The following is a 27,678-nucleotide window of genomic DNA, read 5'->3' on the forward strand; positions in this document are numbered from 1 at the left end:
TTTTTAAAATACTGAGCCTGAAAAGACAGTAAGGAGGAGGAATGGTCACAAAACTTGTGGTATTTTCCTGCCTTTCCATCAGTATGTTACAGCTCAAGCAGGACCTTCAGCCTTGTACTGGATTGTTTATCATCTGCATGCTTTATTACCAGGGAGACGCTGAAGGCAGATATCTGTTTAATAATTTCTGTGAGCAGTGATATTAGAGGTTCTGTGTTGTATTTTAAAACACTGAATAATAGAAAGAACTTTGTGGGTAAGACCAGATAGCCTGGTCTCCCCTTATTCTCTTTTTCCATGCCGTGTCTTTATGGCAGCAAGGTTCTGCTTGTTGGGATCGTTCCTGGTCACATAGAGGCTTATCTGTATTGCTGAGTTGAACTGTGACAGAGGAAACCAGGAATAATATCTCAGATCAGCGTCTGCCCCTTGACTGCTGCTGCTGCTGTTAAGGCAGGCACAAGATGATGTGCAGCAATAGTACAACCAGATATTGCAAATTGGGTCAAAAAATGAAAGGTGGTTTTCCATGCTGGGTTTTTTTTCTCTTTTTCCTTTGTCCTTTTTTTTCTTCTGAGCAGTTCACGCCACGAGCAGACCAAGCTATTTCACACAAGTCACTGTGACTGCTTGGCTGCAGTGGGTTCATGTTCAGGGACTAATTGTCTCCAGTGTGGGGAGACCCTGGGTTTGACCCCCCTTTACTCTTCCTGCCAAAGCTGTGGCTTCTGATTTTAATTGAAACCCCAAGGTGGTTTGAAGCATGGTCAAGAAGCACCTTGCAAGTTGAACCTTATCTAATAGCATGGTGCTGGTAAACTCTGGAAGCATAAATCTTAGTTGGTTGAGCAATGTTTGTGTTAAGACCCTCTGGTCCAGGAACAGTGGACTAGACTCCCCAATACACATGGTGAATGTAGCAAATTCCATACTGGTTAATAAAAGTGAAGTAACTTTACTGTTTTATTGAATGTGTGGCTAAAATCCCTTTGCATTTCCCACTGGAGAGCCTTCATAACAGAAGGAAAGAAGAAAGGATTAAGAGAAAGGTAAAACAGGTTATGGAGACTTATTTGCAGCCTTTCAGTACTTGAAGGGGGTCTCCAAGAAAGATGGGGACAGACCTTTTATCAGGGCCTCTTGGGACAGGACAAGGGGTAGTTTTTTTAAACTGAATGAGAGGAGATTTAGGCTCAGCAGAAGGGTGGTGAGACACTGGCTCAGTTTGCCCAGAGAGATGCTAATGCCCTGTCCCTGGAAACATTCCAGGTGAGGTTGGCTGGGGCTCTGAGCAACCTGATGTTGTTGATGATGTTCCTGCTGACTGCAAGGGGATTGGTCCTTTAGAGGTCCCTTCCTGCCCAAACCAGTCTGTGATTCTGCAACAGAATGGATGAGCCCCATCTGTGTGAGGCTTGCACCCCATGTACTGAAGCCTGTGCAGAGAAGGGAAACCCTGACAGCTGTGTAGGTGATAAATGACGTGACGTGAGACATGGTAAATACTGGGAACAACATTTCCTTTTTGCCTGGGTGTTTTCTCTGTACTGTGAAGTGCTGAAAGCCAGTGGTGATGTTGGTAGTTTATCTCTAGCCAAGGGAGACATTTCTAGGATGACATACCTGTTAGCCACCAATAAAATGTGTTATTAATGATGCTACTGAGTTTTTTCCAAGTGGTGTTAAAGTAGCCATTCATGTAAGCATGGTGTTTCTGAAGGTGATGTCACCGAGAGCTTGCCAGCTGCACATGGGACTGGTGGCAGTGGTGTAATCACTGCTGTGCCTGGCTTTGAGGAGGAGAGAGTATGGCTGATTTCCTCCCCTGGGAAGAAGCAGCCAAATAAATGCAGCCTTGCCAGGAGGAGATGTGCCATTTCCGGGCATGTTGGGCTGAGGGCCTTGCTGCCAATCCCAGTGGGTTCCTGTCCCACTTCCTCTTAAAAATTGGCAGTGTCTGTCTGTCAGCTGCCATTCCTTAAGTGGTCATAGAATAAACCAATTGCTCCCTTTTTGTTGTGCTCTGTGTGTGTGTGTAAATGCAGGTGGACATGGGTTAAGCAACAGGCAACTTCACAGCAGGCACAAAGAGGCAGCTGATTTTCTGGCAGTGTCAATAAAAGAGCATAATTTTTATATTTTTTTCTTTTGCAATCTCCAAGCCAGCTTCTGAAATGGCTCTTGTTGGAATTAGGAATCAGTATCCCCTGACACAGGATTACTCATTAAGCATGTGATGATTGTTAATTCTTCACCTGGGGCTAAGAGGACATCATTAGATCTCTTTGAAATGTCTCCTGCCTTGATTTTGAATGAGCTAGCAATTTATCATCACAGCCTGGACAAGTAACACTCTCCCTTCCTGTTTCTCCATCCAGCTTGCAAAATCGGATACTACAAGGCTCTCTCGACAGATGTGGCTTGTGCCAAATGCCCGCCTCACAGCTACTCCATCTGGGAAGGCTCTACCTCCTGCACCTGCGATCGGGGCTTCTTCCGAGCTGAAAATGATGCTGCTTCCATGCCCTGCACTCGTAAGTTGGTCTTTGAACAGCCTCTTCCCCTTTGATCAACCATTTCCTCTCTTGTCCGTCTTTGAGTATGTGTGCAGGAAGTGCTACCTGGAGATGGGTGTCTCTGAGAAGAGTCTTATGTTGTTCTGAGAGCAATGTTCAGTAGCTCTTACAGCCCTTTGCAGATGCAGTTTGTGTTATGGCACACGCTTCTGGGAGAGAAAGTGTTAGTCCTCAGCACTGAATTTCTAACAGTGAGATGGCTACACCAGCCCTTGAGAGCTTGTGGCCTAAATAAACCAGGAGACTGGGAGGAGACAGGACTGTAAAAGAGGAGTGACTTGCACACCTTAGCAACAGAGTGGGAAATAAAATACAAGTCCAAGTTCATGCCTGAGGAGCTGTCCAGTGCATCACGTCACCTTTTGTCTCTTTACGACTTGACAGTTATCAAAATTGTGAAAGCTTTTCCCTTACTTGTATGACCTAGGGTAAATTGGTTGTATTTATAATCTCATTACTTGTCTACTTTGTTCAAAATATAGCTGCTGACCCTTAGGAACATCAGTGTTCCTCTGAAAGGGGTGGTAATAAAAAGATCTTAAGCCTTAATGAATCAAAAACCCAAAGTAGGGTTTATTTTATCCTTTTAATAAATACACATCATGTACAGCAAATGGAATTTGCTGTAGTTTCAGGAAGAGGCAGCACAGTGCACTGAGCACATGCATGGGGTCTCTGCAACAATTCCTTGTCCTCTGTTTAGGTTAATGGCTCACACAGCCAAAGACCTGAGGTTCCAGGCATGCCTTGGTGTTAAGTCATGATCATCTATAGTTTTCATGTCTATAGCAGGAGAGTGGTTTGAGGCAGTAAGTGAAAGGGCTGTATTTTAGCAGAGGATATCCATGTGTGGCTTTCCCTGAAAGCTATTGGAAATGCTTCCAGATTTGGGGAGTTCAGCTGTATATTTATGTAGAAAGTCTCTCTGTGTGTGTCTCTGAGTGAGGGAAGGCTGAGATATTTCTTTTGTAACATTTTAATATATTCCAAATTAATTTTGGACAGATGACTCACATTTAAATAAATCTTAATTTCTCCCTTACATGGCAGAAACAGAGTATGTCTATAACTAAGCCAGCACTCATCCCTTCTGCATACCCCCTTGATTCTAGCTTTTATTCAGTGATCTTCTTTTCAGCTGTGAGTTTTGCTGGGTGGTGGTTAAGCAGGTTTGGGCATAGCCAGGAGCAGCTGCTTTGGCTTAGCAGGAAAGTAGAGGGGTCCGTATAGCCTTTGCCAAACACTGACTGGGGATGGAGGTCTGTATTGTGAAACCTGAAGTGGGGAGTGAACACACTTTCTGTAACATAGTTTACACTAGGAGATACAAAGCTTGACCATTACGATACGAAAAATGTCTTTTTGCAAGTATAAAACTATTGTTCGGATGATGCACCCTAAATAACATTATACCAGGAAAAGTTTCTCATACAGCCCTGTGAGTGATATCCTGATCAAATTGAAATCGAATTAGTAATCAACTGGTTGAATTTAAATAGACATGTGCAGTGAGTAAATGTATGAGGAGAGAGCAAAACACTTCCAGATGGGGAAACTGTGAGCAAATGAGATGGATGTTTGCTTATATTGCAAAATGAGCTCTTCTTTTGTCAAGTCTTGGGCCTGCTTCTGGCACCCTTCCCCATTCCTGCTATTGGAGGCTACTTAAAGCTGAAGTCCCTGATCTTGATCTTTTACCCTGAAAATACAAAGAGGGAATAAAAGGCAGGGACCATGGTGCTGGCTTCAGTCTTTATCTCTGCAGCACTCTCGGAGGATTTGGTGTGCAGAATCTCATCCACAGTCCTGTCTCTGGAAGTCCCGTTTCAGATTTGAGTTTTCCTGCAGCTTAAGGGCTTCTTTGTTTGTGATTCAAGGTAAAGGAAGATTTGGAAGTTATTTCTGAGCTAGCTTGTAGGGCCACTTTATTCCCTCACTTTCTGCTGTGCTCACTGATGCCTCCTCTTTGAGGTTTACCTTAGCAGTGTTTGAACATTGCTGTGATGGTGGTACCTGCACAGGCACAGAATGGAGCCCTGCGTTTGGTGCACCTCTGCATTGGGATGCAGGAGGCTCCCAAATGATTTGCTGTGGTCCCCACACTGAGTAGCCTTCTACCCATGCACTTAAGATGAGTGACAAAGTATTTAGGGCCTCTGCTGAAGGAAGCCCCTTTGGAAGAAGCTCCTCCCTTTTGTCTGTCTTTCCTGACAAGGTGTGGAGACACAAGGGAACGTAAACATCAAAGGTTCCTTCAGACAGATTCAGGCTCTAATCAGTTCTTACCAGTTGGTTAAACCAGGTGACAAACCCAATTCCCTTGTGCTGACAGCCATAGTAATCAGGCACCTTCTTTGTTCATTATGCTCTCTTTAACCTGGGTATTCTCATTCAGCCCTGCATTTGGTAATCACTCAGTGTGACGGCGCACTAATGAAGAAATAAAACACAGTATCTGAGATCCATTCTTCTAGCAAACAGATAGACTCTGCTCCACTGGCTTGTAAAATCAGGTTTCTGTTCACTTGGCGAGCTATTAGACCGGGTGAATAAATGCAACATTGGGTCATTTGGAGAGAACACCTGGAATGGACTGGGGATTGATCCTTCCTTTATTTCTGAACACTTTTTGAGAGGAAGAACTTCAGCCTTCATAGGATGTGTTTTTGTAAAGCTTTGACCCTTGGTTATTGATTTCCTTTAGTAATAAACTAGCTGGCCTCATCACTTACCTTGCCTTCTAGGTTGAGGGAGGAAGACCGTTAGGATTTTCCATTAGCCTGTTTGTGCTCATGGATGAAAGGAAATTGGAGCATTCTTTTTCTTTTTCCTTTCTCACAATTCCCATGGTAAATCATAAAAGCAACACCTGCTTACTGATGTGCTGGTCAAGAGAGGTTCTCCACAGTTTTCTCATTGACATCTCCATTCGTTGTGGAGTTGTAAGAATCAGGCATCCTACCAAACAAATCACTCAAACTCTGCTTGTAGTATTCTGCTCTATTTTAGCTCTGCTATAGTGAGCAGTTATATCTGGTTTAAAGCATGTATACATAGGAGTAGAACATGGCAGGATATGAGCATAGGATACAACGGAGTGGGCTGTGTTGGAAGGCCAGACATAGATGCATGGATATACACCTGTTTCCTTATGCATTTTTACCCTTAGACTTGCCTCATGGGGAAGGTATCTGCATGTCAGTGGCCACTGAGGAGAAGAGCTGCATGGTATCTTCCTCTTAGGCCTCACTTGAGAGTTTAGGCTTTCTGCTGTGAAGCACAGGGTGCTCGTCAGCTGTGTGCTTGGGCATGGAGATGATGTGATTGACCTGTAACACTTGAACATAAAGTGTGGAAAACACAGACATGTTTCCTTTCTGGAAGCATTGCAAAGATAATGTTAAGGCAACTGTTCAAGAGAAGGTTCAAGACCTTCATTATAGTTGAGTACTTGCTGAGAGAATGACTCTTTCACAAGATTACCCGTCTAATGGAGAATAAATTGCTTTACCAACACACAAATCCAAGAGGCTGGAAATCAATCAGTCTCAATCCTGGTCCTTATCCCTGGATTTCCTTCTCTGTAAGGAGATGCTTTGTGCGTGGTGGTTTGGTATGGGCAGGTGCAGTTCTCACCCAAGTTAATGGGTGTTGGTCCTGGGTCCTCACCATTAATGAGTTAGGATTTCTAACTGTTCCTCAGCAAACAATGCTTGCATTATGAGTGAGAACAGGACAGTTTTGTAGTGTTTAGATTGTCTGTTCGATTGAGATTATTAATGATTTTTAATTGGGAGCCCATTACAAAAGAGAGATTACCAGCATGGACTGTCCAGCTTGAAATCTGTCTCAGTAAATGACCCTGAATAATTCGGTCCGTTGTGCCACCCCAACGGTGACCGATTGATTGATATTTTGGCGTGGCCCAAAATATTTCCAAGGCAGTTGTGTTTAAGATGGCTTATACTGGAGAAATTTAGAGATAATGAGAGCAAATTTAGTGAGATGCAAGAGAAAAGTGCTTGCTTTAAAAGGGCTTTCTCTAGGTTATCAAGAAATCAAAGAGGCAGACTTCAAACAGCAAACATCACTTACTTGTCTTTATATTCGCCTCTTCTAATTGAATTTAGGGCACTGCTGTATTTCCTCCAGAAAGTATATTGTTTTTAAATTACCATTTCAGTGCCATTACTCAAGGCTCCTGCTTCTAATGCTTTCTGACAGTTATCAGCATAATGAACCATAATGAAATGATGAGCAATCTACAGTGGAAACCCAACGTGGATTCCACTAGAGCTGTGTGACTGTGGTGTTAAAATTTGAATGTGCATTAAAATAACACTGTCCTTCATTTGTTTCCAAGGTCAAGGCCTTAAGAAAGGTCTGAAAGATCTGAATGCTTGAGTTTTGTGAGCATTGCAGCCCAATATGTGCCCTTAATGCAATCTTGTGTTGCATTTAATATATCTCAGAGATAAATATTTGGCCTGCATTTTCAAAAAAGACTGAATTTACCTACCTAATAACTGTGCTTGCAAATGAGTCATTACACAGGAGCTGATTATTTGAGCATATGTTTATTATGATTGCTTAGACTTCTAAATAAACAAATGTGCTCTTTTTCCTTCAGCTTAACTTCTCATGCCTCTTCTGAATTTCCAGACAGACGCTGATTATCGCTGGTTTAGCTTTTAGAAGAGTGAAACAGCAAGGTATGAAGCATTGTCATGCTGGCTAGCCTGTTGTAGGGAGCTTTGTACTGGGTTTGCTCCGCTTCCTGCCTGAGGTTTGCACTCTGGCACTAATTCAGTCCCGTCTCTGCTCTTGGAGCCCATTCTCTATAACAAGAAGTATATGCCAAGTCAGCCTCTGATCTTCAGAAGATAAATCTATGGCATAATTCTTCAAATTTTTTATATGTCTCTGCCTTATATAAATTGCTGTTAAAACATCGTATAAGGCTGTTTACTGTGTGAATCGATGTCAGAATGCCTGTTAAGGTGCAACATGGCAGTTGTGAGAGGCGACGGGGAGGTAATAGGAAGAGAATCAATTTTTTGTTGTTTGTTTGTGGGGTTTTTTTGTTCGTTCCTTCCCCTCATAGGCTGGGAAAATAGACCATCCATCGCTGCCAGAGCGAAAGAAAGGGATTGTGAGTGACGGGAATCTCAAAGGAGAGGGCTGTCTCCCCTCATCTGGGGTGATGGGCTGAAGGAACGGAGATGATGTTGAGTAAGAAGGGGAGTGGTTATGGCTTTGAGAGAAGAGACAGGAGTGATTTGACAACGTGTGTTTATAATCAGCAGACTTAAAATCATCACTTCTTTAAATAGTGACTGTTTATTAGCTGTCTTCTGATTTTTCTGGCCAGAGCCTTAAATTAACAGAGACATTTACTCAATTACATGGGGGCTTTGATTTGGTTAGTCGAGGCCCTGTTCTGTAGAGTTGTTGAAGTAAATTAGAGGTCTAACAGAATAAGAAGTTCAGCTGCTGGGCCAATGACAGAACAACTTATTTTTCTGGTAGGATTTCTTTCCTGTCAGACTGTCAGATAACCTGGCATCCACAGTGGAATTCTTTGTCAAGAGGGTGAGTGAGCAGAGGTGGTATTGTCTACAGCACAGCATGTTGGAGTAGGTGCTGTCTGTGTGGTGATTCATAGACATAGCATATATGGTGATCCAAATTGTTCTTGTGATGGTCTTTGGAAGAGAAACCCAGATCCTGTGGGGTGGCACCTGCAAACACCAGTTTTCCCACAGCTCTGCTAGCGGTAACTGGACCTCTTTGCTTAACTTGGAGAGAAGAGGAAACATCAGTTGGGTTGTGGAAGGGACAAAGCCTATTGTGAAGCTGGTAAGCGTGGTTCTTTTGGCATGTAAACAGGAAATCATACATGGCAGTGAAATGGGCATTTTATTGTTGGCACTGGCCCAAGATGCCCAGCTTGTCTCTCACCCATTAAGTCAAAGGAGTCCTGCCTGAGTAACTTAAAAATTGTTTAACAAATTAGTTGTATTTAAAATCCAGTTGTGATGTGCAGACAGGAGGAGGGGATGGAAGTAGAGCAGATGACTGATACTCTAAGTGGCCTCTGCATCTTGCAGTCTGTTGACTTTGGTCTCAACAGTTGTTAAAAGCATAATCTATAATGATAAATGGTCATGAATAGCCAGTCTGACAAGAAGCAAGGTTGTCCGAACTGTCAGTGCCTGTGTAAACGAACCCACAGCAACAGGAGCCCCATCCACAACTGATTCAAGAAGCAATTAGTGTCAGCAACATCTACACCTGTCACAGCAAAGTATGGGCCTTATTTCTCAGCCTAAACTTGCACAGCCCAGGTGTTTACTTAGTGTTATGAGTTGCCTTTCAGATGGTTAAAGATCAACAGCGAAGGCTTATCTGAAGGCTTCACAGCTCACATCCTGAAGCATTATTGACAGCTCCACAGTTGAACAGGTTTAATGAAGCTTTATGAGATGGAGAGGAGATGCCAAAGTGTTTTTTCTTCAAGACTGTGCCTGGCACTGCTTTGCCAGACCTTTTAGTGGGCGAACTTACAGGGTTTAAAGAGATTGCTTCTTTAATAATTACTGTTTGCATTCACTCTGAAAATAGCAAACTCTGTTTCACACTCAGCCCGGCCTTCCGGGAGGCGAATTTTAGCATCATGGTCAAGTTAGAGAGTATTGATTAGAGTTGTTTAAGGTGATCTGTACAGTAAAGGCATCTTGTTGAGAGAGTAGGAGCAGTGTGCTCACATTGGCAAGGCTGGCAACACAACTGAAAGCCTCAGCAGAGTCTGCCTCACTCAAAGGCATGTGAAGGACTTCCAGTGACATCTCCTTGTTCTCTGTAGATGTGCCCCAAAGATCTGTAGAGTTCATTATTGTAAGGCTCTCTTCTTTTTTTCACACCTCTTTATTTGTTCTCTTTCTTCCTGCTGCATTGTACACAAAAGCTGCCTTTCAGATCCTGTGTAGCAGATGTGCTTGACTTTCCACTGCTTCTAATAGTGCATTTCTCATTAGCTTTTCTTGCTATTAGGCAGTTGGATGCTTATTCCCAGGTGCCTGCTGCTGCTGTAACTTATCAAAGACTTAACTGCTCCTCTGTAGTATAGCCAAGGCCAAGCTGCTGATTCCAAACAGGCCAGTTCATACCAGGCTCCTTTTAAACGACGGTGAGTCATAGCAGCCTTCCCTCTTGTATGAATCTTGTTTATTATGTAGCAAATTAGCTCGAGATTTCTGAATACCCTGTGATCCCTTTGAAAGCGCTGGAGATGAAGTGGGTCAGCGTCTTTGGAGCAGGCTCATAAAGACGATCCTTTTGTCAGCCCTGGTCCCAAGCCCATTGAAGCCTGCTGGTCTGCCTTGATTGACTTGGATTAACAAACACCCGGAGCTGGCACTCTTCTGCATTTAACAGTGTGTTTGCAGGGTTTTCTCAGTCTGAGGGTGAACCAAGGTTATTGTAGAATTATGGTTTTTTGGTTAGAATAATTTTTAATCCTTATCAAACTACGGGCGACTTTTTTTTTTCTGCCTCAGAAAAGAGAGGTGATATTTTCCTCAAGGAGAGTGCAGGAATGGTTAAAGAAGATTAAAGTCTTTTCTACATGCTTGAGGTTTTCTGATGTCTGGTGGGAATTGCCAATGAAGCTTCCTTCCGATTTCACACTGTCAGGCAAACCCAGACCGAATGCAGGGTGACAACCTGCTTGAAAATAATTATCCATTGCCCTGGCTGCAGGGACATCCGGTACCTGATAAATGTGCTTTTACACATGTGTGCACACACAGTCTGTGTAAATGATTTTTTTCATAATTTTCTCCTTGCAGGGCTTGAAAGCTTCATCCTGCTTGTTTACTGAGTCACAAACATACCTTTTGAAAGGGCCTCTCTTTTAAGAGAGGGTATAAATGCACTGCTCTGGTGACTGACTGGCAGGATGCACGTAACGAAGGCTTGCCTTCTGAAGGGTGTAGATTTGGAATATCTCCATTAGCACTTCCATGGAGAGTGTGGCTTTCAGCTTGAATTTTTAATAGCTCTCCTTCCCCAGACAGACCTTTCAAGGTAATAAATATTAACCATACCATAGGTTAGTAGTAAAAAGATGTGGTTACAGTCCAAACACTGATAACATCAGTTTAGTTCTTAATGGGTGATGTTGCTGCCAGAATCGTCCGCTACCACTATTAATGGCTGAGGACTGAGCTGGCACAGAAAGAGGAGCTCCTGGTCAGGAGCCTGCTGCCAGGGGATAGGCTGTGGCAGAAGAACGTGGGCAGGTGGCTGCTCAGGGCTAGAGTGTGCTTCATTTGGAGTGCCATCAGAATGGGTTTCTTATGAGTGCTAAATTCCCTTTAAAGGCATTAAGGATCAGAACCCTGTTCTGAGGTGGTTGGGTTTTTGGGGTGGTTTTTTTGTTGGTGGTGGAGTTTTTGTTTGTTTTGTTTTGTTTTTTCAACCTGAGGAAGTAGTAAATTAATGGATACTTAGGCCTGATAAAACTGGCCAAACTAAAGCCCAGTACTTCATCTTCAGTGCTCTGTCCTCAGGACTTCTGAGAAAAGGAGAAATTATTTTTGGTTTAGTTTTGTTTTACCCATAGATTTGGTGACCAAAAGCTGTTGGCCCCAAATTTGGAGTTGCTAGTTGTCTAAACATGGGATTCTGGCATTGTGGGGCAGCAGAGAGCCAAACTGCCTTATTTCTTGGCATTTTATTGGTCAACAAAGTCACTCGGGAGCTGTTTTGCTGGGAATAATTTCTTTCTCTTCTCTTTTCACTGTCCTTTAATCCACGCCTCCTAACCATACACTGTTGCTGAACTGAATTAACTGGTTTAGTGAAGACAGTATTCTTTATGTCAAACAAGTCTGTCTGGTCCAGCTGTAGAGAACTGTAATTGAATTTACTGCATACACCCACGGAGACTTCTAGAGCAGCACCTTGCTGGGCAGATCAGTAATAAAAAAGGAAGATGTAAAACCAGGGATATTAAACCCCTTGTCATTACCATTTAAATACAGCTCCCCAGCACATTGTGCTTGCATTTCTTCTCCAAGCTCCCAGGGTCAGTTTCCAGAGGTTTTTCTCAGTTGTGTAGATGGGTCAGGTTTACAGCTGTAGGGAGAAAGGGGGGGGGGGTTGACTTGGCTGGCGTCTGTCTGAATGCCTGACAAATTGTGCCTGTCTTGCTGGAGCTCCTCCAGCTTTTGGAGCCCAGCTCCAGCAGGCCCTTTGACGTAGGTTTGTAGCCTATGGAGTTTGTCAGGGAAGAGCTGCCCTCTTGCAGTGTTACAGAACTTGCAATCCCTGTGCAGCCTGCTTAAACCTCATCCTTGGGCACATGAGGGTCCTGGTTCCTGCAGTTTCCTTTTGGCATGCATGAAGGGCCGGGCTCAACAGACCCCTGAGGGCAGCAAGAATATTCACTTGGCTGCAGCTAATCATCCTTGTGCTGTTTGCCTTTGAAATTGTTCCTTGCATTCAGGATAGACTTTCCCTGTCCTTGGGAGAATGATTTTGCCAGTTCCACTAGCCTGAATCGCCTTCAGTTCATAGAATCACAGAACAGTTTGGGTTGGAAGGGACCTTTAAAATTCATTTAATCCAACCCCCCTGCAGTCAGCAGGGTCATCTTCAGCTAGAACAGGTTGTTCAGAGCCCAGTCCAGCCTAACTCAGAATGTTTCTAGGGATGGGACATTTACTACGTGCCTGGGCAACCTGGGCCAGTGTTTCACCACCCTCAGTGTAAAAAGCTTCTTTGCATCTAAACTAAATCTACTTTCTGTAACTTATCATTTGGTGTCAGGAAGAAAAGAGCTTTGGGATAACTTCCTCAGCAGGATGGCATCTGAACAGCAGCCAAACTTTGAGCCAACAACCTCTGGCAGTCCCTTAGTTGAAGGGCAGCTGATGTAAATGCAAAACACTATTTTCCTTGCAAATGAACGGTTTGCTGATGAAATGTTATTATGCCCAGGGTTAGTCTGCAGCCTACTTTGCTTTGCAGCCATGGGCCCTTGCCACCTGCACCTCCCCACATGCTGGTTCAGTCCCACATAGAGCTTCCACAGTGAAGAGCTTGCTAGGTAAGTCGCTCTACTGCTTAGACCAAGCTTGGCCCCTGGTTATGAATCACAGAGGGTCCTTAACTCTTCCCACAGAGACCTGTAATCCATGGAGAGTTGGCACACAGGTAGTGTAGCACACAGAGATGTCCTGAGCTCTGGAAGGCAGGAGGAAGCTCATCAGAGATTAGTATGTGTCCTTGTCATGGTTTTCATCAAGCCTCTTATCAGACTGGTAGTGGTGTGTGGGAGGCTGGAGAGGGACTGGAGTGTTTCATGGGAAGGAAGGGAAAGACATATTCATGGATAAAAAGTTAAAATGCAGCCTGAGATGGTGGTGAGTGCTAAAACACATCAGTCCTTTTAGTGTACTCATACTATTAACCTCCTAAAAGCTCTAGTTTTCCTGAGAATTCATTTGGCATGGGGTCAAGCAGTGTCCTTAAGACAGACAGATCTGTCTGTGGCTCAAGGAGACAGAGTTATCACAGCTATAGCTTATTGCAGCAACAGAATGGCAAACAACCTACATTGCCCAATACATTTAGGTAAATCTAATGGGAGGGTTGAGGAAGGTAGCAAGATTAGCTTGACAAAGATTATTAGTTGCTAAACAGACTTTTCAGTGTTTCTTTCAGTCCTAACACACAATGAACTGCTCCACCCAGGCCCTTTCCATTTGCTTCATGGCTCAGTTGATTTTGATGAGTTTATTGTGAAGCAAGATTTATGGACCTGCAGGAAGGAATCAAATGAAAAACTTCCGATCCTTGTGTTCCCACAGAGGAGCTCTCCTGTGCCCCGGTAAAGGGGTTGGGTGAGGGATCCAGCTTTCAGGCCCCATGTCCTCTTTGCAGCGAGAGGTGCAAACAGCTCTGCAGATCCATCTCTCATTGTCTGTTTCTTGAGCAAGGAAAGTGAGAGCACTTGGCTTCCAAACCTTATAAAAGGAACTTCATTGTTTTACAAACTTCTAGATTATTTTCTTTTTTTCCTGTATGGAGTGCCATGTTTTTAAGCTCTTCTGGGCATCCAGAGAGCCAAATGGTTCAGGCAACAGCATCCTTCCATCAGCAGGAGTTTTAGAAAAATGCTATAAATCATGAGGTTCAGAACAAAATCACAACTGCTGGCACCAGTTTAAGTGGTGCAGCTCTGTCTTCCCTCTCACTTGCCCCATGGCTGGGTTTTTTTGCAGGAGGACAGAAAGGTTTGTGTAAGGGAGGAGGTCTGGCTGCAGGACACTGTTCCTGCAGGATCCTGCTAGTTGGGTTCCTCTTGAAACCGTGCCGGCATTTTCAGCCTGCCATGGCCCTGAAAGGGTTTGCATCTCATCTATTGGCAGTGGCTCTGCTGTCAGAAAAAAGCAAATCCTGATGGCCGCTGAAAGAGCAGATACGCCCTGTGTTTCAACATTTGAAACGAGGCCCATCAATCTGAAACTCTTCCCTGTTCCCCGTGCCAACAGCTCCACTGATAACTATGCTCCAGCAAGAAAAGAAATTGCTTTTCCCCTTGCTTGTCAGCCCAGTGTTGGGAGACTCCCCCACATCTTCCTTTTCATGCTGGAGGTGCTGCACTCATCTCCGTGACCTGCAAGCATCTGCTTCCCTGGTTTTCCGCTTGGTTGCGTCTCTGTTTAGACACTGCAATGCCCTGTCCCACATACTAATTACTGACTTCTGGCTTCTCGGGAGCTTGATTCATTCTGGCACATTTTCCCATGTGAAACTGGACCTAGAGCCTTGGAAAATATCTTAATGGACATCAGAGCAAGTCTGAGTTTAACCCCAAGCTGCCTGCTGTATCTGAGCTAAACGGCGCCTCTTTCAGGCTGCGAGTGTGGCAGTGTGAGCCCTCCTCCCGAGGAGCGCTTTGGTTCGCCTGACACGTGGGCAGCCCTGGCAGGGGTGGGCATTGCTCGGGGACAGGCGGTGTTTGTGCTGGCACTGCCTTATCTCGGCTCTCCTGGCCGTGCTCTTACTGGTGTGATTGCAGCAAGTATAAGAAAATGCCTTTTCCTTTTCTTATTGTAAAGCTCTTGCCATTTCTCACAGGAGCAGCCTCTGTTCAGGGCTTGCTGCTGCCAGGTCCTCTGGAGGGACAGCATCCTCAGCTCTCACTGGTTTCAACAGCTGCTCTGGCGAGACCAGACCTTTGTGGACTTGGGCTTGCAGTCTCTTGAGGCTGCTGGTTTCCTTCAGAGGTTGTAGCTTGTTCTGCCTCCTTGGTAGTGCAGAGGAACAAATGTTACCAGCTTTGGGCACTGACTTGTCTGGAAGAGAGAGCCTTAGTAAGGCAGTCTGGGGAGTTTTTGGATAGACAAGGTTTAGAGGAGTTCCTGTTCAGCATTTCCTGTCTTGCCCCTTGAGCTGATGATTTCTGGAGTGTCTTCCACCCTATTGCACTCGGTGTAGTTTTGCAAAGGAGGTTTGTGTATTTGTAGGCAGAACAGAGACCACTTTCTGCTGCCCAGGGGAGCTGGCAAACCTACCTCTTGGGTGAGAGTGAGCTGGTTGTGGGGCATAGGTACCAGGCTGAAACTTGGAATAGCTGTCGTTGATGCCATGGTGTGCAGGGTATGACTTACATGCCCGTGTTGTCTCACCACACCTCTCTACACCTCAGTTTCCATGTGATGGACAGCGATTAAAAGCCATTTCTTTCCCTTTTCTTTCTCTGCTGGTCCTTAAGCATTTTTTGAGCAGGGAATGGCTTTTGCTGTGTTTGGTAACTGATCTTTGATTCAAAGGGTTTTGTCCTGAGTGTTGCCAGCCTATAAATAAAAGTCTGGAATGGCAGGGCTGTGGTGGAGCAGGCGGGAGGGCCCCCAGCACAGGGGCTGCCTGGGCTTTCTTCTCCTTGCAGTAATTCTACCTGTCAGCCCTGATTAACTCAAAGGTTTGGCAGGAAGGGAGGATTTCCCTCTTTTCCAAATGAATATATTAATTGCCTTTTTCTGAAGTGAGCACAGAGGAGCAATCCTGACTCAAGCTAGAAGTCATTTCATTGGGGTACTGAAGATAAGTAAATACATCTGACCTCTGTGTAATTTAAGACTCTTTTCTTAACCTACCTGCCTCTCCTGAAATACAAGTTCTGCTCCTGTCGAATGTGTTAGGTTCTGGTGACTTCAAGCACAAACCAAGGGACACAATGTAGCCCTCCAAACCTTGTCGTCCTCAGAGTGCTCAGGTCTCAAGCTTCTGTTTAGATGTGCCTGATGAATTGCAGCAGCCAAAATTCATCTTCAGCATAGTCATCTCTTAATGGCTCAACCTTTTCACTGCTGCATTTGAGTCACTTGGTGAAATTCTGCTGGAATTACCATAAGGTGTTCAGTTCCCATCTCAGCCTGATGGCTGGTTTGATACCTTTGGCATATGAGAAATTATAAATAAGTTAATTATACACTTAGCAAAATAATTGGTGCTGGATGAATCTTTTTCCAGTTTCATGATACTTTATAAGTAACAGAAATGGAACACCTGGAATGAAATTTGCCAGTTTTTCTTTCCCTTCCTCTTCTGCTCGGAGGTCTGGTTGAACCTCTTTCAAATTCCAACCATCAGATATGCTTTGATCAGATTTAAGAAGCTTTCACAAGCTCTCCTGTGTCTTGAATAAAAATTGCATTTGTGACTTCCTACAGAATTATTGCCAGTATCTTTCTGCTAGTATTATTTGTATTTAAAGTTCTAATTACGAAGGGATGCTATTTTTCCTGTGTTCCTGTTTGGATTGTCGTATCTTTCGAGCTTCATTTTCACTGTTTCATTTCTATTCGATGCAGTTTTACCATATGTCCAATCCTAAAGTATTGCATGTGAAGTCCTTGTGTTTTGCCCCAGAATAAGCTGCCTTTTAATGCTCAGTGACATTTTTTGTGATGCACAAAGCACCCATCTACTTCATGGGGTTGCTTTGAATCATCCTTGTTAAATTTAAGGATAGTAAAAATTCTCATCTCAGCTGTATTGAAATTAGATGGAGTCACAGGATTTAGCTCTTACGCATTTTCAGTGTGCTTATTGGTTTGGGGCCTGCAGGAATTTAAGCAAATAAGATTTCTGCCTGTGTTTTGGTTGCAGAGCAACATAGGGCACTACTGGAGGCAGAACAACCACCACAGTCCCTGCAGCAAGTTACTGAAAGTGCTGGGAGGAGCTGCCTGCTTTACCTCTGTCCCCCCTTCTCTGCACCCAGCTCTGCCCAGAGAGGTGCTCTGCAGCCTGCCTTTGTCTCTGTTCCTAAATCCCATAGTTCCCATGCTGGAACCAGCTGGGAACTGTTTTGGCAGCATGTTTATGAGTCTTAAAGTCTCCCATCCCCATGGTGCAAAAGCTGACCTTGTGTCTGTGATTCAGTCTTGTTTCCAAGCTTTCTGTAGGGTCTCTTGTTCCTGACCAGTTTTCTTTCATCAGTTCTTCTGTCAGCTGCTTGCTCTATTTTCCTCCTGACTTCTTTCACATTCTCTAGCAATCCCCTGTTGTGGCCTTTATTCTCCCTGTTTCAAAGCCTTAGTTCTATGTCCAGCATGATACTCAAATCTTCTTTCTGCATCCCAAAATATCATGTTCAGCTCCCTTCGTAATGGGCCGAAGTGTTCACTGTATGTGAGCTGATGTCATATCCACAAAACATTTTGCTGCTATTACTAAGAGAAAAATATCAGCAAATCAACAATTCCAGGGAAAATCTGCCTGTAGGTAATGGGGGACCTTAAAAGTCTCAAGTGAAGCACGAGTTTGTGCATTTGATGCTTTGCTTGGGAGACAATGAGAAATAAATGTAAAATACAGGGATTTTAAGTTTTTCATAAGAAATGTAAATAATAATTAAGAAAAAAACCCACTCTTGTTTAATTGCAGTGCAGGGCTTTCAGGTTCCTTTAGAGTTGGAAAATACTGTTCAATTTATCAAGTAAAGATATCAGAGTTTGATCTACCTGTTAATATTTCACCTTCATTTGACACAGAGAAGTAAAATTCTGTGTGGTCCCCTCTGTCCTTGACTCAAGTGGGAGCTGCACACTCACAATATCAACCAGGACTCTGTAAGCGTCAAGCTGTGGTTTTGGTTTTCTTTTCCCAGTTACTTAAAACCATGTGGAATTTTTCTTTCTAGGCCCTCCATCTGCTCCCCAGAACCTGATTTCCAATGTCAATGAGACATCGGTGAACTTGGAGTGGACTGCCCCCCAGAATAAAGGTGGTCGGGAGGACATCTCCTACAACGTGGTATGCAAGAGGTGTGGTGCCGGCGACCTTAGCCGCTGCCGGTCCTGTGGCAGCGGTGTGCACTTCAGCCCTCAGCAGAATGACTTGAAGACCACCAAAGTCTCCATCACTGACCTCCTGGCACACACAAACTACACCTTTGAAGTCTGGGCGGTGAATGGAGTGTCCAAACAGAATCCTAGCCAGGACCAAGCTGTGTCGGTCACTGTGACAACTAACCAAGCAGGTAGGAGCCTAAGCACAAACACTCTGCCTCTCCTCGGCTTGTTTTTAGGAAATCTGTGATTTCCGTTGCATTTAGCACTAGCAAATGAATGCTTAACTGGGTCAAACCCTCGTTTTCTGGTTGTTTGTATGGATAGTTTAGATTCTTTCAAGCTGGGAAAGCAGAGGGTTTGATTCCTGTGGCTGGGAGCAGAGCTGTGCTGCAGCACGCTGCAGGGACACTGGGAGGCATTCTGCAGAAGCAGAACAGCACGGCAGCCCTGGCTGCTGTGTGAGGGCTGAGCCTGGGCCACTAGCAACTCTGCCTTTTGTGGGGGAGACCCTCCACAAGGGCATGAAGATACCTTTGATGTTTACAGAGGGCAAAATACTCACTGGGGGAGCACAGGGTTTTGTTTCCGTCGAAAGAGCACTGTGTAGTGTTCAGAAAGAAAAGTGAGTGGGTGCTTGCTTGCCTGCCTGCCTGCTGTCTTCTGCAAATTCACAGAATCTAAGAATTAGTGATGGGGTTTGTGAGGAATACCTGAAGATCCAGCTCCCTTGCTAAAGCAGGGTCACCCAGAGCAGATTGCACAGGAAAGAGTCCAGATCCTATCTCACTGATAAATAAACACCTCCTTAACTGCCACTAACTACGTTTCAATTGATCAGAGCTGGCATGAAGATGAGCTTTCATCTTCCTGCTGGCTGATTTTTGCATGCCACTCATCTGGGAGAGTGCATTACTATTTCATACCCGATTATTTCACACACCCTAGGCAGTGATGCTCTTCAGTCGTGCTTGATCTAGTGCAGGCTGCCGCAGCATACTGCAGCTCAGTTTTGATCATCTGTATGATTTTATTCTGTAATTACATGAAAACCTTCCTTGTTTGCAGCTAGCACAGGGTTCCAGTGCAATTTTTAACGTAGTGCACAAAATTATATACATTTGAATATGACACCCTTCTACATGCAGATGAGATACCCAGACTGTCAGACTGTCTCCAAGACTGTCAAACCTGTTGTTGCCTTGCTCACAGTGCTGATTGCCTTCAAGTCCCACAGATGCTGCAAGCGTTCACTACTTCAGAGGGTAGCTTACAGGCTTATCAGTTATCCTTCTACTTGTTGTGTATGGGATAATATTAATTGTGGCAGTGTTTCAAACTCAAAAGTGATTAACTCGTTTTCTTCCATCTCCACAATTAACATTGTGTATTTTGCTAGTACTGGACTATATAAATAGCTTGAATTGCAGTATTTGACTGGTTTTGAATTCCCAGCATGCATAGTCCAACTGTACACATTTTTAGCTGCACTCCAGAGCACTTCACTATTAACAGTGGGAGACAGAGTCAACTTTGCAGTGACAGTTACAAGCAGAATTGTTAAATCTACGCTGAAGCTCCTTTAAAAGTCTGCTCCGGTGTGTTTTGTTCTTTACATGTAGAGTTGACAGCATCCCTTCTAAATTATGATTCAAAAATTCAAACTATCACTTTGCCTAGTGAAAAGGCCACTAATAGAGAGCAGGGGCTATTCCAGAGCCTTGGGAGAATGCTGTCATACACGGTATGAAAAGAGAAGGCTGAGAACAGCAGCAGGGATAGTGTTTTTGTGCTGTGAAAGCCCAGCAAAGAGTATTTCTGACTCATTTTAGCATGTGTAAGGATTAGAGGATGCATACATGCATGAATAAGTGAGTGGGATCCATCTACCGTGTGAAAATTCTACCATCTTCTGCTTTAATATGCAAACCAAAATCTGATTGAATATGCAAATAAGAATTGATTTTGTTTATTATCCATGAGTAGCAGTTCGTTCACGTCAGGCAATTTGTATTTTTGCCAACATTTCCAATTTAGAAACATGCCCAGTCTATCAAATGCTTCAGAGGGCCGGAGAAAAACTCTGCTGGTACAAATGGAAATTAACTCTGAGGTGTCGGTGTTCTCCGTTCTTCATTTGACTTTGTGCGTTCTGCCGCAGCGAGTGTTTAACTAGAAATGTGTGGCCTAAACCTACAGATCGCAGCTGAGATAAATAGTCCTTACAGATGCAAATACCCCCATTGATTTCGGGGAAGCTGCTTGCCCGAGTAAAGGTTTGTTAAGTTGGACCCTTGGGTTTTACAAGTGCTGATCTGTTTAATCATTGTCAATGTGCATCTGGGGTGCATTTAAATCCTTGTGCCACTCATTTTCTTTTGCCATATTTCATTTTATAATGAAAGAAATCATGTCGCAACAGGGCACGGCCACAAGGCTGGGGTTTGATCCTGCACTTTTCTTGCACTAATTTAAAGGCACTTTGGATTCTTTGCAGCAATTTCTTAATCCAGATTGGAGCCAAGTTCCTCCTTTAACAGCACTCTTTTTTTCCTGTTTTGCTAATAAAAATGAAACTGCCAACACTGAAAATGTGTAAATGACTTTATGGCTTTGCTGTCTATGCTTGTGCTTTCCAATATTTGATAGGGGAAAAAAAAGTGCTGTTAATGTAGTTCTTTAGATATGAGAAGTGCTTTTGGGTCGTTGCCTAGGGAGTCTGCTGGAATTGTTTGCAGGAGGTGCATCTTTGAGTTAAATTCAGCAGCGTTGGGTGTGCAAGGGAGCAGAGAATCCTTCCTTTTAGCAGCACTCTTAAATCGACCTTCCAAATATGCAACCATATAATCAGAATAAAATACATAGACATTGTAGAGCATGGCTTTGGATATCCTATTTGTGTGCTTGCTCACATTGATGCTAGCCCCTCTGGAAGAAAGTGTGTGTTTAGAGATGGACAGAAAGCAATGAGAAATCAGTTACTGGTATATCCCGCACAAATTGAAGCAATGTGTTGCAATGACATAAAAGGTGTGGTTGAAAAGCACAGGTGGGTTTGTATTTGCTTTTACCATTTTATTCTTGGAGATAATGAAATATGCCAGTTTATCCCCTTTGTGTAGAAACTCTTCAGCTTCCAGCACTGTAGAAAAATGTTTAAATGAAAATAAGCTTTTGCCATTCAAATCGGGATCAAAACCCTGTGAAATGCTTCAGTGCTGTGAAGTAAGAATTTTGAGTGTTGAATTCAGCTCACTCTTCCACATGTTTAGTATAATAATTTTTTTTGAGATGAGAACCTGCACTGTTTTGCCATATAAGATTCAAAAGAAATTAAACCAGTGAGGAATGGGATAGTGAGCTGTTGAAACTTGAAGCTAGTGCCCATAGCACTGGGAAATGCTGATATCAAGGGTCTCCACCAGCAGTGGTGCCTTGTGTGGTTTTCAGTTGAAATCAGCACTCTGTCTTCTAAAAATGTTAAATGACTTGTGGAAGAGATGCAAACCAGCAATGCTCGTGCTGTGCTGCTGGCAGAAGCTCATTTCAGGGGGAAACTCAACCAGGTAGATGAATAGCTCAAAAAAAAATCTTGGGCTCCCTTTTATTTTTATTTTTCCGCTAAGAATAAGGCTGTGAAGCCACTCAAAATTAAATCTCAATAAAAAGAGCTTGTTCACAGCAAGCAGAAAGCTTTTGGGGTTGTTTTGAAGAGACACTCAACAGTTTCTGTTTTTATTAATGATCGCAATAGTGCTGTTTTGATCTCTAGCCTGCCAGCCAGGTTCACTGCTATGTGCATGTTTGAGGGGGAAGTACCACAAGGACTGATGCTTTCTGTTTGTAAGGCAGTGTGAGGAGAGGAAGAGCATACACAAGCTCTAAATGAGATTTAACATCCAAACTTGTTATGCTGCTTGCTCGGTTCCTTGCTTTTTGTTTGTGTTTTATGAGGGATGGGTGTCCTCCTTGCTCCTTTGCTTTGTTGGAGTTGAAAGGGTTGGTATTTCTGAGTAAACAGGCTGCCTGCTGATTTGTTACCTTGTTAGGTTACCTGAGGCTCAGCGTTGCCTTAAGTGGGCCAGCACAGCTAGATGGAGGGAGGATGTGCCAATTAGGATGAAAATACAGTATAAATAAATAAACTTACTCTTTCTCCCATTGCATCAGGCTGAATGTTTTCAAGATGCCTATATTCAGGATCAAGAACTAATCTTCCTTATGAATATCTCAGGCTCTCAATCCCATTTTTCCCCTTTCTCTTTTTGCTCCTCTCCCCAACTCCTTTGTCTCTGATCCCCACACCTTGCCTGTCTGCCTGTCTGTTCGCTTGTCTCAGAGCTGCTTCATCTTGGAGACAGTGCAGTGTGGTTGTCTCTGCTGCTATCCTCCCCCCTCTTTTGTATGCTCCCCTGGTCCCTCAGCATCACTCAGAGCCCTGAGGTAGTTCAGCATCCATCGCCAGGCAGGAGCTAAAATGGGTCACGGTGCCACCAGGACTTGAGCAGCGCTGAAAATACACATGTGAATCCAGTATTCAGCTGGGACAGGCTGAGTGTGGTGGCAAAACTGTGATGAACCCGAAATACTGACGTACACTGAAGGGAAGAAAAATCTCAGCTTGGTTTTGTTTAGCCTTTGTCTGTGTTTGTTGTTTATGTGCTTAATTCCATTACTGAAAGGGGAAAAAAAATTAATCTGAAACACCAGATCCTTTGAGTGTTGTTGTGTTTTAAGTTAGAAATGGTGAGGAGGAGGAAATAAATGGGGAATTACTTGCTTCTAGATGACTCACAAGTTCTTCTGGCCTTTTTGGTAAGGGAATATACATTCCCATTTTGCATTTCAGTGGGTCATCTTTGAAAGCCCACGTTTGCATTCAAAGGCTGATTAGCATTCCTCACGTGTTGTACAGCACAGCACAGAAAATGCATATAAGGCCTCACATTCTGCCGGCGTGGTTTAGCCTGTGCGGCGCTCGATGCGCCAGCAGTAAAAATTCCCGGGCAGACATTGCCCTTGGTCAGTGTGCCCTCCTCGTATTGACAAAGTAATAGTTGCTCAGGCAGATCAAAAGCAGCACATGCCACGTCCAGGAAAGCAAAGGTTCTCACTATTTTCTTTTCATTGTGCTGCTTCCCTGGATATTTATAACCTCTCTATGCAGAGTTGCTCGGTAGTGAAACATCAAAAGATATTGTTAAGCTGATTTCAGTCGCAGAGCTTTCCTTGGGTGACTGCATGAATACCCTCAAACTACAGCTGCAAAATAAAATTAACAGGTACTCTGAAGGTCGATCGATCCATCTGATTCTCTGAACTCTGTCGTGTTCTCTGAGTCTAGCCCTGGTTTCAGTATAAATAACAGTGAATCATTTCAGTTTGCTGAGAGCGAACATAACATTTTTGACTTTATGTGGTGATATTTATGTGCATGTTGAGAATCTTATTGATAGGTGAAAGAAATTAATGTTGCTCTCAAATGATCTGTAGCTGTTCAGACTGCTCTTTTTTTAATGCAATCCTGATGGTGAGCTGTTGTGTTGAAACGTGATTTTGAAAAGCTGTACAACCCCAAGGAAGACCTCATCTCCAAAGAGCTGGGGATCTTGAGGACAGGATTCATCATACAGTTGCAAAATGGTTTCACAGGCTCTCTGAAATAGCATAAGCTGGCAAAATAAGTAAATTTTCTCTTCTAACATCAACTGTCTCTAGTGTCTGCTAAGGATATGTGGAGGCCAACACAGGTTTCTGTTCACGGCTGCTGATTGTCCAATGCAGCTCTCTGTTGGGGTCCTTCGGATGATGTGATGATGGGGTGGTGGCTGGTGAGGATTAGGGCATTGTGGAGGGCAGGCTTAAGGTGCTGGGGCAGGCTGTTTCTAGGGGAGTGTTTTGTTCCAGTTGGAAAGTGATGAGGTTTGCAGTGAGTTGGATGGTCCAACATGGAAGTTGTGAAGGTGGGTGAGCTTGTGTCTCTGTCCAAGCATGCTGGACACAGCAATGCCTGCATGTAGCCTTCCCAGATATCCAGGAGTCAATTCAATTCTGTTGTTCTTCAAAGTCTCTGCCATAAGCATCGTCCCACCCTTTCCAGTTACTTGTTCCCTGTGGCCAAAAGATACAAATACCCTATTCCAGGAGTCCTTTTATAGGCACACAAACCCAGGAGGAAACTCGTGCACGTAGCTGGGTGTGTATAAACACTCACAGAACCCTGGCCACCCAGTTCCCCTAGGCCTGCTTTACAATAATCTCTTAGCAAACATCTGGATCTGTGCCAGATGTCCAGAGCATGGAGGGGTGTATATGATGCTTCTCACTGTTGCATTCCTTTTTTTTTTCCCCTGCAGAATGGTAGGGTAATAGAAAAGGGGAGTTGCAAAGGGGTGGTTTTATTTTGCTTTAGAGGTATTTGTGCTAAGGATGATGGATCAGTAGTCTCCTTGTTCCTCAGATGGAACTGTCGGGCATGAATTCAACAGGGAAAGAGATTCAAAACTAGTAAGCAGGGACTTGAACAAGGAGTGATCAGTGAGCGTGACACTCCGAGTGATTTGTTGCAGCATCTTGCAGAATTCCAGGCTAATTATATGCAACTTTCTCGTTTTGAATCTAAATCAGTGTGGTTTCTAAGGCTTCACTTTATCTGCCAGATACAAGTAACAGTTCCTCCCACCTCCCTGTACACACATTTTCAAACAGAAGGGTTGGAACGTTGTCAGCTGTTGCGGTGTTTCCCCTGCCCTGGTCGGTGAGGTGACCTGGCAGGTTGTGCAGGACAAGGACCTGTCTTGCTCTTTCCTCGCTTTGCTTCTCCAAAAGAGTTGAGATTTGGCTTCTGCTGTCTGAATACCTGGATGGAAGGGAGTTACTGCGAGGACTTCTGGAGCAAAACAAATAATGACTTTTGGGAAACCACAAGCCTTTTGAACAGAAACACGGTGGGAAATACAGAGAGAGAAGTGATTCCAGTGCAAGAAATCTGGGAATTTCATGGGAGCAAATGCTTTGGGAATGCTTTTCGATGGGCAGATCTCAGAGTTGAGTGTGAGGTTTCTCAGACCCTCAGAGATACTGTGTGTCAACTGCTGTCACTGTGTGTGTAAGATAATGTTTTTGAGTAAGGAGCTTCTCCAAGGCGGCAGATGCAAATGGGAGTTTCTTATTAACAACTCTGTGTCGCTGCTCAGGCTTTAACTGATGGTCTGTAATAAATGACTCGTCCCATGCATACGTGCTCCCTTCTTACAAACAAATCTGGGAAAACTATTGTTAGGAGGGATTAAATTTTATTTTAAGGTAACTACAGCTTTCCACAAATAATAATGAAATTAACAACTGACTGCTTGCTGGCAAAGCTGCCTGCACCACCCATTTCCATGAATTTGTATTCAAGGTGGGGGATACAAGTCTTGGTCAGAAGGGAGACCAAAAAAGTAGTGCTTTCTAAAGATCCTTAGTAAATAATCAGCTTCAGGGTTCAGTGAACAGCTTAGACGAGTTGCTTGTCAGAGCTGAGAAATAATTGCAGCATTTAAGTAAGAGTTTGGTCACATTTTTGAAAAGATCTCAGGGTTTGCTAGGAAAAATGGGGGGGGGGGGGGGGGGGGGGGGGGAGGGAGGTAGGGGTGTGGAAACCAAAGTGTTTTATTTCAGGACTGAGTAGCTTTGACTATATTTAAATGACACTAAATTATTTGTAGGAGGCATCAAATTGGGTCAAATTCTGGTCTCAGTGATGTTGGTACAGATGAATAGTTACCCAACTGACAGAGGTGAAGCTGCAGAGGTCCTGCAGTTTTTATTTGCTCTGAACTAACTGCATGTTTCCTTTCACTGACATTTCACATCCATGAAACTTGCTGTCCTGTCTGAACCCTTTCTTCAACAGCTGGCAAGGAAATATTGTCATGCGGAAGGAGATTCTGCCCAAGAATGTTTGTGGCTTATCAAATGTTTAGATTGGCTTCTAAATTTTCTTGTTGTTGCAGCTAACTAAATTAATTGGGAAGCAGCCAGAGAGACAGCAGAGTCCAGTCTGGAGTTGAGCAACAATAAAAGGCTTCGGAGAACTTTATCAAAGCTTCCATTAACCCCCTGCTGATGTCCTCAAATGAGATTTTTTTGAGGGAGTGGAAGCACAAAAGCTGGACTGCACAACTGCCCCTGTGTGTCCATTCAGAGGCTTGAAACCCGTACAGTTACTAATTAAAATGCCATACAGAGTAGCACAAATAAACATCACTAGTCCCTGAAGCCTGAAGTCCTTGCACTGGCTTGTAGTTCGGGGGCAGGATGCTGAACTGACCCCAAGGGTGGGTAAAGCAACCCTCTTCGCTTCAGATATTTCACAGCTCCTGATACAGGGACAAAGTATGTCAAGTCCATCCATATACATGAAGTCATGCTTCCAAAGTGCCATTTCAAGGTGGCCTGGTTTTGGTTTTGTTGGGGTTTTAGTGTTTGTTGGTTGGTTGTGGGGGGTGGTGTTGGGGGCTTTTTGTTGGGTGTTTTGTTATTTTGGTGTGGTGTGTTTTTGTTTGTGGTGGGGGTGTGTGGTGTTTGAGTTTTGGTTGTGTTGGTTGGGTTTTTTTAGTGTTGCAGTAAACCAGGAGGGCTAAATAGAGCTGTGGCACGCCTGCTGGATCTCTATAATCATGTTTGCCAGCTTTTGGTGGCCATCAGAATGCTGAGCACACGAGTGAATACTGCTCCTTTCATTGAGAAATGTCACTTCACATTTAGCCCCACGTGTGAACGGGTGTGCAGGGAGCCCTTTATTATCATGGCAGGGCTCCAGTGGGCTTCCCCTCCCAAACAAAGCAGGCAAATGCATAGCTTCTCTCTGCATCTACTTGAAGGATTTCATGGCGTCACCTTCAATTAAGGTAATCTGCCTTCACTACTAAATTCAAGAAGCAGAGTCCCAGAACTCTTAGTAAGGCACTCTGAGAATGGGTTGGGTCTCACTGAAAGTTACCAACTGGCAACAACAGAAGTTGATCATGATTTTGGATTTATCTTTTAAAATCTAATCTAGAGAGAGATGAGACCCTCAAACATTAGCATTTTATTCCTCTGGTCATTTATATGTCAAATCATCCCTTATGGAAAAGTCCTATTGTTAATTTAAAGGAAATTACAACTTTTGTCTCGGCTGTATGAACTGTTCCTGCAGAATTTATTAGAACTTTTATCTCTGCTATCAAATTCTATTGCCTAGTCCTAAAAAGACAATTGACTGATTCCTTTTTATATTTTTTTTTTCTTTTATGGAATACTTCTACAGTTCCATAAAACCTCTTTTGGTTTTGTCTGCATTAAAACCCACTGAGAAGAGCCGTGGATTATTACAAACAGAAGAACCTTTAAACTGCAATCTGTGGATATAAATGTCTTTCTGTTCCATAGATCACGGCAGACTAAAAGGAAGGCACTGAAGTTTTTAATTAGCTTTTTGTTACTTTTAATTTCCTCTGTGCCATTAAATGGTCCTGTCAACAAATAATAGCAGTGGACAGTTTTGCCTAAGCCAAATAGGGAGGTAGAGCATGCTGGGAGAGATGTCATGTACAGATTGAGTTTGGTGTGGTGTCTATTTATTTTAGCAAACAAATAAAGGCATGATCTGAAGACAACCCACTACAAGGGCTCCCTGGGAAGATTGCACTTGTCTCGATAACATACTGCATTCCTTAAATCTGTCCTCGGAATCAGTCTCCATTTAT

At 43.7% G+C, this 27,678-nt stretch overlaps 1 protein-coding gene across 1 annotated transcript in view; it reads left to right on the forward strand.

Moving 5' to 3' along the window:
- EPHA4 (EPH receptor A4) overlaps positions 1–27,678 on the forward strand; it is a 108,551-nt gene that overhangs the window by 41,375 nt on the left and 39,498 nt on the right. The window contains exons 4-5 of the mRNA XM_054175519.1: positions 2,379–2,534; positions 17,797–18,135. Coding sequence (XP_054031494.1) covers positions 2,379–2,534; positions 17,797–18,135 — 495 coding nt within the window. The remainder of the gene's footprint in view (positions 1–2,378; positions 2,535–17,796; positions 18,136–27,678) is intronic.

This window comes from Dryobates pubescens, chromosome 32, assembly GCF_014839835.1.
Source record: "Dryobates pubescens isolate bDryPub1 chromosome 32, bDryPub1.pri, whole genome shotgun sequence".
Taxonomy (NCBI): domain Eukaryota; kingdom Metazoa; phylum Chordata; class Aves; order Piciformes; family Picidae; genus Dryobates; species Dryobates pubescens.